Source organism: Aptenodytes patagonicus, chromosome 2 (genome assembly GCF_965638725.1).
Source record: "Aptenodytes patagonicus chromosome 2, bAptPat1.pri.cur, whole genome shotgun sequence".
Lineage (NCBI taxonomy): Eukaryota > Metazoa > Chordata > Aves > Sphenisciformes > Spheniscidae > Aptenodytes > Aptenodytes patagonicus.
The window spans coordinates 104,881,004-104,892,389 of NC_134950.1; the positions used below are offsets into that span (position 1 = coordinate 104,881,004).

The following is an 11,386-nucleotide window of genomic DNA, read 5'->3' on the forward strand; positions in this document are numbered from 1 at the left end:
ACTACGCTAACTCCTTTCCCTTGTCAGCACTCTGAGAGCCATGAGAGTGGTTCTTCTCATGAATGCAGCTCTCAGTAGCCGCTGACACTGCAAGATGTTTCTAGTTCTCAGCGCTGTAGGAAGAGACACCTTCGTGGGCAGTTATAACTCAGTACAGCAGTACCATTCAGCACCTTCTGCCAAGAGCTAAACATGAGAACAAAAATGGCTGGGGCATCTATTCTACACTGGGAGCATCTAATCCAACATTAGGTGATCAGCATTTGTTACAGGTTCTCCCTATTCCCACTTTCAGTGGGAAACCACAGGTGCTTTGGCCGGCTTTCAAGACTAGAAGACCCTATCTGAGAACATCAGGTATACCTGATGGCAAGCATCAGTGCAGGCTCACCAAAAGACCTCAGAGCCTGCAATGCATCTGCAGCCCTCCAGTAATGTCATGTTTTGTAGTTAATGACTGGGGTAAGATTTGTTTGCCAGAGGAAACTTTTCTGCCTGGCCAAAGTTGAGAACTCATGAGACCTGAATGAAGGTGTAGAAGCAAGAAAGAAAAAAAAAAGAGAAAGAAAAAGCATCATTCATTCTTTGAAGGAATGGCAATCGTTCATCAAGGTACCACAAAATGGTCACAAGGATTTCAAGGCTTCAGTGTGTGGGGACAGTAAGACACAGCAAGGTTTCCAGGCAGTGCTTGAGAGTGCATGCCAATGCTTTGGAAAAGGTAAATGTAGCAATGTAAGACAATGTTTAAAAACAAAGTGTCCAAACCATGTGTTTAAAAACAAACAAAAACAACTGTTGCAAGCTTTTCCATGTAAAAAGGAATGAGTTCTCTTGAGACTGAAAAAAAGAAGTCTTAAAGCCTGCAAGACTGAAAAGAAATAAATGCCTCAGACAAAATAGTTCCAACAGCCTATAACAACAGCTGCTGACTGTGGTTCTTGTTTTCTGGGCATCTGTGAATTACTTCGAGGAGAACTAAGAAAAGTGATAAAGAAAAGCAAATATATAGTCAAAGGCTTAAATTCACTATGCAGAGGTCTGGGCATTCAGTTATCAAATTTCAGGGATCTACAAATCTGGAAAGGTCTAAACAGGGCCAAAGGCTTTTCTTGGGATAACGGCACCCAAAAAAATCCCAGACCAAAAACTTCACGGAAGTATTCCCACTGCTAAGAAAGCAGAAATACTTCCACCAAAAGACTATCCAAACCCGTGATGAAACTACAGTGTTGTTTAAAGAGACACTGCTGGAGAGAGGACAATCTACCATTAATTAATGAGCACAGATACAAGTAAACGGGCAAAGGAAGGAGGAGGGTAGAGTAGCACGCTGAAAAAAAGCTAAAAATCGAAACAAGCACCAGCGTAGACAGTTTTCTTTCAGCAAGTTGAGAGTCAAGGAAGAACTCCACAGGGGTGCAGGCCTGAACGTGCATTCTCACTCACAACTGCAACAACTACAATATACCAACACCTCAGAAGTATCTATTTGAAGTATCTATCTGAAGATGTTAAGATTCATGGCTTGGAATGACAGAAGTTCACATGCTAAAGCTGAGCACAGTTTAGTCTAGAATTCACTGCGGACAGGGAAGCAAAAGATTCAGTTCTCAGTATAAGGCATCTGAGAAGAAACAAATGCACTGCTTGAAGTGGACGGATGACACTTTCAGCTTCTGCTTCTCCTTGGATACTCTCTCCTTTCCATTATGCTCCCACACATCGGTGCCACAAGCCTCCATTTCAAAGTTCAGCCCTGCATAGTCTATCATAGCAATGAATGTGTCCAACAAGCATCACTGCAAAAAAAAATTGTAAAAAAATGTACAAACTTCTTGCTGCTATCAGACCAGACTCAGATCCTTTAGGGCAGATGCTTTGGTCTCCCACAGCTGCAACTGCTTTATCTTTGCCTGTGACACATACACAAACATACACTCTTTTCTTTAATTCCTTCAATTCCTTCCAGAAAACCGTCCCTTTCAATTAACCCCTCCTCTCCTCTGACCTTTCTGGCTAAGATGTCTCCCCAATTATCATTCTGTCTACAACCTAGTTAAGAACAAGATCAACATTAAGCCCTTCAGCCTGTCTTAAATAATGCTTGTAAAAGCACTGCCAACATTTACAGCACTATATAAATAAATACTAATAGTGAAGAACTCCAACTCTGAATGCAGAAATGGAAAAGATCTTAAGTCATCCCATTTATCCTCCCTATGGAACAAGACTATGGCATACTATCAAGCGATATATAAAACAGCCTGCTTTTACCAAGTCCTTTAGTTTAGCTTTTCTTAAAGTATTCTCATTGACCTTAAATACTTAGGTATCTTGTTGCATGTTGCAACCATAAAAGTCTGAAAAGCTCTCACCATAAAACTCTGACCATAAAACATGAAATGACAAAAAGAAATGCTTTTTCCCACCCAAAATAAATCCAGAGTGCTCAATTCTCTACACAGTGAGAATGCCAAACACTTACTTTTAGCCTGTCTGTTGAACATAAAACACATTTAGGGAGCTGAAACATGATGTGCTGACAACTAACAACTTTAAGCCATCCACAGAATCACGGGATTTAATACCAAAAAGGTACGGTAGATTTTTCTTGAGAGTTGAGCACTGGATTTGACATGGAAGAGAGTACAGAGGGAAAGGGACTTATATTTAGCCTGTCATACATCTTTCTCTCTGGCTTTGCCACTGAAGCGCAAGAAGCCTCAATAAATCTTCAGAAGCAGACAGTGACAAAAACAGTAAGAGTGCTGATAAAGATCCTGTTCATTACACAGAGAGTTTTGTCCTGAAACATAATAAGCTCTCCTGAAAAATGTAGTGTCCTCAACTCTACACAACCAAGATGAGTGAGGTCCTGTAAAGCTGGTAGTTTAGCATATAAATTCCCAACCACCTCCAGAAAGGGATTGTTAATTTTGAGATTTTTTTTTTTTAATTCAATTGTAGGAAAAATGCCCATAAAGACTGAACAAAACATATAATTAGGCAACTGAGACCATGAAATTCACTGTCAGAATTAAGAACCATTACTGATCACATGCAGAGCCACTTGGGAAACACACCTAAAAGCCCAGGTCTCCTCCACGATATTCTCCCAGTCACCCACTAGGAAACAGAGAAACTGTCAGCTTAATTCTTGGTGTCTAGGCAGGGAAAAGAAAGCAAACATCTTTTAAATAACAGGAGGGACTCAGCTATTCTGGTCATAAAAAGGCTATATACCTACCCAAAATGAACAGAAGTGATGGAGAGGTGGATAGCTGGGTAGAATATTTTAGACTTTTTAAAAATAAGCAAGAAAGGAAGTGTTGGGAATTAAATTCCCAGGCTCATCAACTTCATGGCAGGACTGTCAACACTCCACCTTTCTACAGCTTTCTCCCTGTTACCACTGAGCATGAATACTGACGCTCGCCCCTCAGTTAAGCACACACATCACAACAACATGCCATTGCCGCATGTCCTTCGGGTTAAAAGGCTGTTTCTCCTTTTCTACCGTCATGTCAAGGAGATGGCACTATGCGATTGATAGTAACAGCAGCCTTTCTGTGGCTCACCTCTAAAGCTCTTCTACAGTTTTATCTGTTAAAAGTACCTTTCTTTTTACCTTGGGTCACAGCCTTCAAGTCCTCTTTGTGCAATGTCTAATAAAAGGGTTGGGGGGGGGGGGTGTCCTCTGAAGTATTGCCACAGTGCCAAACCCCAAATGCTGATATTCATGTTCCATATAAATTTTACATTACTTTTTAGCCACTCACTTGAGTTTCTTGAAGGCTTCCCTGCCACCAGCCACATACTGCTCTCCACTCTGAAGCTCCTCCAGCTGCCGGACGCGATGCCCACCCCGGGGGGTATAGATGTTACGCACAGCTCCAAAGGGTGCCTTCACCCTGCCTGTCACCTCCTTCAGGAATACCTCAAAGTTGGACACTTTCTTCTCATTGATGACAATACGGCGCCCCGGGAAGAAAGGGTCCCCGTTGCGATACACCAGCACGCTCTTCACCATCGGCTGCGAGAGCCACGACCCCTTCATGCCAGGACTAGTCATGCTCGGTGGCTTCGGACCTCCCGTGCAGCCCAAGTCACCCCGCCACGCTGCCTGCACCTGTTTACTCAGGAGAGGGTTGCTGCCTGAGCACCCCTTTCCTCTCCACCCTGACAACTCCCTGCCAGGGGTGAAGCGCCCACACCCACGCCGGGACCTGGGCACCAGGGCCCACCTCCAGGGAGGCAGAGGAGGGGGCCCGGCGCCACGGGGAGGGATTATAGCCTCCCCGGGGCTGGCGGCCCGGCTCTGCTCAGCCTTCCAAGAGCGACTCCTCCTAAGCAACCAGCTCTTGCTGCTCCCTGGCGCCTGGGGAGGTTAACGCCGATTACACTAACCCAGGCAAAAAAAACATTGCATGGGAGTCGGTCCGACACAGCAGGAAAATGGACTGCAGGGGACCCATGGCCTCCCAGGGTCTTTATCCTCCGGCTTTGCCATCACGGACAGTGGCTTGCCGCTACCACCCTGGTTTCCTCGGGAAACTTTATCCCGCATGTGCTCGTCCTCCCCCCTGCCCAGCCAGGCGAGAGCCTGCCAGGAGCCTGGCAGACCCAGAGCCACCGGCCACGCCAAGGGCAGGACAGCGCAGGGGCCAGCACAAAAGACGGCTGAATTATTCACCAGGCGATGGTGGCGGAAGGAGGACGAGGAGGCGTCGTGACCAGAGGCAGGGAGAGGAACGCGGGGGCAACGGGGCAGAGGGAACCGGACCAAGGGCCCCGCACCTGAGCGAGGGAAAGAAGTCCCCGCTCTGCCTCCTCCTCCCCGGCGGCCGAGGCGTTGCCTACCGCCGCCTCTCCACTGCAGCGCGCCGGGGCTCCCCGCCGCCAGCGGAGGGCCGACGGGGTGAGCTGCCCTGAGGGGGGAGCGGCGGCGGCGGCGGCGAAACGTTGAGTCGGCTCAGCGCTCCCGCAGCGAGCACGGGCGGCGGGGCGGAGAGACGGCGGCGGCCGGGCCGGGGCGGGCAGGGCGAGGCGGAGCTGCCGTGACATGGCGGTTCCGCGCGAGGCAGGCTGCCGGCGAGCGGCCGTTACCCGCTGGTAACGGTCCCCCGCGCCGCCTCGGAGGGGCCGCCGTTCACGCGGGTGTAGGCGAGTACAGGATTAACCACCCGCGAGCCTGTCCCCTGACGGGCTGCGGCCCCGCCGCAGAGGGCCGGGAGTTTGAAGCGGTGGCAGGTTGAGGGCTGGCGCCTGCCCCGCCGCTGTGCCGCGTTTGACCCGCCGGGGCGGGTGGAGGAGCAGGGTGGCTGAAAAACACGTATTTCATTCACATCTGGCCAGCTCTTCTTGGGATTTCTTACTAAAGGAATCGGTTTTTCCCCTCTCAAGTATAAAACAGACTTACTAGACCTTCCAGATCAAGGTCATGAAAATGCTAGGCAGCTGGCCTGGTGTGGAGGCAAGGGCAAGCCACAGCCATCACCAAAAGGCAATTTCTACAACATGAGTGACTGCTTCAGGCTCTCTGCCCTGGCTTCTTTTCCGTATTCCTTTGCTGGTTCTGATATATGCTTTCTCCACTGGAGATTTAGTTATTTCGTGCCTAATTTTGCTTTTGGTTCATTATTAACATCTAACAATTACCACTTCTGTGTGCAGGATGGTCCATGTACGAAGCAAATGAACCACTGAAAATCATACCTACCATTATTTATTCCGTTCTTACTTTCCTTCTTGTCAGTTATTGAAAATCCCATCTGAAAACTGGATCTTTGCTCCTGGTCACCTGTTGCCATTCGCTGTTTAAATGTGCTGCAATTCAGAAATAAAGCTGGGCCGTGATCTTTCAAGGAAAAAAAAAATACCAGTGAGGTTGAAATTAGGCTATTGGACTACACAAATTAATTGCATACATGTATGGGCAATTGATTTTTTTTTTTTTTGATGTACTACTAACATGATGCCCTCTGAATGTCTTTTTGAGATGATATGTAAATGTTACAGGCACTGTTTGGGTGCTTTTCCCCCATCCTACCATCTGAATGGGCAAAATTTGCTAGTAACACAAAACTAAACTGCACTCCCCCAGTATTTGGGTAAGTTTATTTAGTTATTTGCATTCCTGAAATATTTAAAAGCTATTCAGTACTCCTATCATTCTTTGGTTGAGTGAGACACTTGCAATTTGTTCTCTTAAGAATCCGGGATCCATCACAAGAGCTAATATCACTGCTGCTGAGCTGGCCCAAACCTGCAATTCTGTCTGGATAATTTCAGTTAATCAGACTCAGAGGTGACTTGCCCCACTAAACCAAGCTCAAATTCAAAATACACCACAAACAGTAGCCTGATAAATCAGAAGAATATCCTTGGGCACAACTTATTTTTAACAAAAATACATCAACAGAATAAAACAGTAAAACAATAGACAAAAAATGTAAAATAACCCATTTGTGGTTCAAAGAACATAATGTAAAGTCAAACTGGATCAATGTTGCACTCTTTCCTAAGTAAATTTCTATAATTCTACATAGTAGATATGATATAGCATATATAAAAATATATTGATATACATATTAAGGACCAGATCCAACCTCTACCATCATCAAAAGACTCCCTTGGATTTCACAGATAAATATATCAGATCATGAAATCATCCTGATACCATTTTCATCTTAAACTATTTAAAAAAATTGTAAACAAATGATCCACTTGAAGCTGCATTTTCTTTGCTAATTCTCAGCCAAACATCTCCAATGTTTGGGAAGTAACTTTGGATATTGCATTATCACAATAGCAGATTTTTTTTAATCTCAGATTATTAAAAATTGTAAAAGAAAATCAATCAAGCATGCATCTTAGGGGCTTGTTCAATGAACAAATGAGTCTCTGATGTGTCCAAACAAATTCTGACTACAGATAAGTTTTCTTTACTTGAAAACACTTCAGGCATGCTTGGGACATGACTTTTGGCTACACTTTTTAATGCTATCATCTGCTTTGCTCTTTCCAGGAAGCTGCATAATAAAATACAAAGACTTTGATTCCACTGGATTTTTTCCACACCTTGGGTACAAGAAGCCATAAAACCTGAGAGAAAATAAATAGAAAATGCCTTAAATTCAAACTGATTTCCTTTAACAGCCCCTTTTCCCCACTGATTGTTGCAAGACTAAAACTGGTCTAGACCTTCCTACCTGGAATTGTTTAGTGTACAGTAATGATTGTTCTTCCAAATGGATTTCAACACATGTGATGGAAGGAATTTTTCTTTCCTTTTATCTTGCCTCCTTTGATGGGAAAATTACCCCCCTGCTGTGAGTTACAACAGGGCAGTTAACCATTACAAAAAGAGCAATTTCAGGGTGAGGGAAGTCAAATATGCTACTGTTATTGGTTAACAGTTAAATTTCTCTACTTGCTGCTGGTTTTCTTCTAACTAATAAAGGGGAGAACCAAGCATTTACCATCCTCGAATTAATACTGTTTAACATTGATCTATTGCAACCTGAAATGAAAATTTGTATTAAAAATATGCTTATGTGTAAAAACCAAAAATGCTGGTGACCTTCACACTGTTCTACAATCAAGTAGTGATACATCAACCATCTGCTATTTTGTGCCAGATTCTACCACTTCTGGTGATCTTGGGCCTAATTTGCAATCACACATCATCTTTGGCATAGGAATAAGCCACTGAATATTTTGTTTGTGCACCCATTTCGACACTTCTGCTACTCCAAAATACTGTTGGTCTTTACCTATGGCCATGCTAGTTACAATCACTTTTGTGGACTGCAATAAAATACCCCTTGAATGGTATCGGCACATTGCTAGCCTTAAAGCAGCCTAGAACTGGCGGGCAAAATCTTTGTCCAAAACTGGGAGTACATTCTGAATCCTTTGAAGCATTGCAATGCAGAATTTTGCCCATAGTTTAACCTTTACATAGCTAATAGCTATGCCTCTGAAGACTTCATCTTTCAAATTCAGCTGCTTGCATTTCTGCCCTCTATCCCTTTACTTGTGCTGCAGTGGAATCTCACCGTTTTCTTACTTTTAAGGCAACACTTTCAAATTGAGCCCCTGAAAAGCATTCATGACTGTCCAGCCCACCATGGGCTACAGAACTCACCATTTCACACCAACCTTTTCAGAACAATACATTCTATTTTCTTCAGTAATGGGAACAAAGCAAAACAAAACCAGTGTTTCCAATACAGTATAAAGTCAGCATGTCTTCCATCTTACCTAAGTACAACCACTGCCCCACAGCTAAGAAAAGCTCGAACACTTCAGCCAGTGAGAGCAGAGCCTTCATCCATGAGAATCTGCTCCTTCCAGCCTTTCCAGGGCCTGACCTCTTATCCCCACTATTGTTTCAGTTTCTAAGCTGTCTCCTATCACATTCTCAACAGTAACGAGACAAGCTGCTGAACCCACTGACACGATTAAGATAAATGCAGAGACACAGAAGCTTTTATGATGGAGTAATGTCAGACCTCTCATCTTACTTGAGATTGATGCATGAGACCACGTCAGTCAGGTTGTGTGTCAGGATCACATGATGGACCTGAGGTCACATAACAAGCACACGTTGGGGGATGTGATGAGAACACAACCATGGCATAGCGACATAGCATCAAACAGGGTCACTTTTTCTGCAGTGAAATGCCGTGAGGTCTCTGCCATTTCAGGACCAGGAAAGATTTTGCAGCTTGTTGCAGGTCCCTGACAAGGCTCAGTGACAGCAAAACATGAGGAGAGGAACACGTCCTAGTGCTGAAGAAAAGATGGATAGAATGTACAGAAATGTACAGAAATGTAACGTTTCTAAACACAGAGAACAGAATTCAGCTTGTTCTATTGCACACAGTACTGAGAATCACACTTAATAACTACACCTTTGTGCAGCTTATCTAAAAATCAGACTAAGCAATAGCAGCCACTTTATTCCCAGTTGTAATTCTGGGGTAATCGGACTGTCTGCACTGACAGTTTGAAGTACATAAATACTGCGTGGTTCAACTCTCATGCACACACACTAACTGGAAGAAACAAAATACCGATGTACTGATGCAGTTGTAAATTTTATAACCCATGTCATAGCAATTTCGGCTACTTACACAATTGCCAGATCAAAAACTCCTTAGAATACCAGGATCAATTATTTGTCCTTAAAATAAGCATTAGACAATCCCAGTGAAGCTACAGCTTTTGATGACACGGGTGTTTTCTAACAGTATTCTTGACACAGGTGAGAAGATAAAGGGTTACACAGGGAAAAGGAGGAAATGGTTCTCCATGGAGAAACAAATTCCAGGTGGTTAGCTCAAGTAGGGAAAAAGTTGAAAAATACCTTTCATGTGGTCTTGTAATGAAAGTGCAGTCATCCTTTCTAAGCAAAGATTTCTCGGTGTGTTACTGTAGCTGCCTTTGATCAAGGCACCCGAGATTATCAATTGAGTATTCCTGATTCATTCACATAAGAGAAATTATTCTAAATATTAATATTATGTATTTTAAGTTTTCCATGGGGTCTTTCCTTTTCTCTCTCTCTCTTCTTATTCAGCTGCACTCATCATCTACTAGACAGTCATCTACTGTCTGGAAGCAAACTTATGGTTTTTTGGTTAATCCGTTTTTTGGGGTTTGGTTGGGGTTTGTTTTGCTTGGGTTTTTTTCCTCAACATGAATAAAATGGGGGTCCTGTGAACATTTCTTTTAGGAGAAGAAACAGGTAATAGGTTCAGGCACATCTTTGTATATAAACAGGATTGATTAAATGTACAACTCACACACTAGGAGATAATTTCTCTGTAGACAGACATCTATATGCCTTTCTACCATAATTTTACCAAAAAGTTCTCTGAGCTTTTCTTCAGTAGAGATTTATAAGGACTTGTCTGATGATGCGTGTTTTTCTTCGGTGTTTCTGCTCTTTCTCTTCCACATACCCCAGCTGCAATCAGACCAGTCCCTCATGTCTGCACTGACATTCAGCCGACAGTGGAACGAGTTGCTCACGTAATTCAACCTCACAAATGGGTTCTGATTTAGATGGCAATTTCATGGCTAAGAAAGCCTGTGCAGGAGCTATCTTGTCATTTTGGCTGAATGGAGAACAGCCGTCATGCCCCTTTGTGACAATGAGCTGCTTCAACAAACAGCAGATGGCTTGACCCATTATTTTTTGATGAAATACAGCAAACTGCTCCCAAAGTTTGGCACTGCAGGACAGACAGGATACATGACACATGCGTGCAACAGAAGCAACAAGCAGCTCGTTGGTATTTAGAACTGCAATAAATAGATGGCAGTTCTAGATCTCCAGTTATCTTTTGTCAGAAGCAGTATAAAACTAGACATTCTATCTGTGCTTCATCATGCAACCCTGGCTGCCGGTTCACACCAATGTGTTGCCTTCACCTCTAAAGATAGAGGTGATATTTGGTTATTGTCTACCCTTCCAGACAATTATGATGATGACTGATAATGCAGCTGTAATGATATACGATACCAACAGTTACTGGGATATTGGCCTATTATATCGTACATATCAAAGTTCGGATCAATATATATTGGGTGTGAAGTTATGTCATCTTGTTTCCAACACTTCTGTTGTGTAAGCGGCCAGAATAACAGATGGACAAAGGAAAACAAATAGATCAACCCAGTATCTTTTCCCTTTTTTATTGAAGAGTGTGAAATGTCAGCTGCGTGAGACTTACTGCAAATTCATTAAATGTAAATTTCTGGCAGATACTCTTCAGACACTTCCCTAGCTTTTGCCTTCCAAACATGCAGAGTCAACATAAGCTGCCGCTAGTTGCCAGCAACGGTGCGTGTTTGTTTCCTGCTCTCCTGCGGTATTTTCTGTGCTGTCCGGTATTTCCAAACTTTGTTTAATTATCTCTGGCATCCAAGAGTATTAAATTAGTCTTGCACATACTGCCACCTGCTGTGATTAGCCAAAACAGAGCTAAAATACTCCATTTAAGCAGATTTCAGCTTTTTATAAAGTATAAAGGGGGCCAACATTTGCATTCAGCCATGCTTACCCTGAAACTGGAAACCTCTCATGGCTTCAGTCTACACATACATGATGTATACAACTACTAAGGAACTTTTTTATTTAATTACTTCCTTGTGAAGCCATTTAACTTTGTGCAAAGTGTGCGTAAACCATCCTTCTGATTCCATACACGTGTATCCACTTTGAACAAACACTCCTCTATGCATGTTAAGGTATGTACAAACACACACACAAATGCACAGGTGATGTGGTGCAGGAAATGAGGGGACAGTGTCTGCCCTCAGGTGGCTTCCCTTGGACGTAAGTCTTGCCCAGCCAAGAGCAGAATTTGGC

The 11,386-nt window shown here is 43.6% G+C and overlaps 1 protein-coding gene across 2 annotated transcripts in view; it reads right to left on the minus strand.

Annotated features, from left to right (window-relative positions):
• Window positions 1–4,477, minus strand: part of DCDC2 (doublecortin domain containing 2) — an 80,667-nt gene extending 76,190 nt beyond the window's left edge. For both annotated transcript variants that reach the window (XM_076330637.1, XM_076330638.1), the window contains exon 1: window positions 3,783–4,477. In XM_076330637.1, coding sequence (XP_076186752.1) covers window positions 3,783–4,075 — 293 coding nt within the window. In that variant the 5' untranslated portion in view covers window positions 4,076–4,477. The remainder of the gene's footprint in view (window positions 1–3,782) is intronic.
• Between the last annotated feature and the right edge of the window lie 6,909 nt (window positions 4,478–11,386).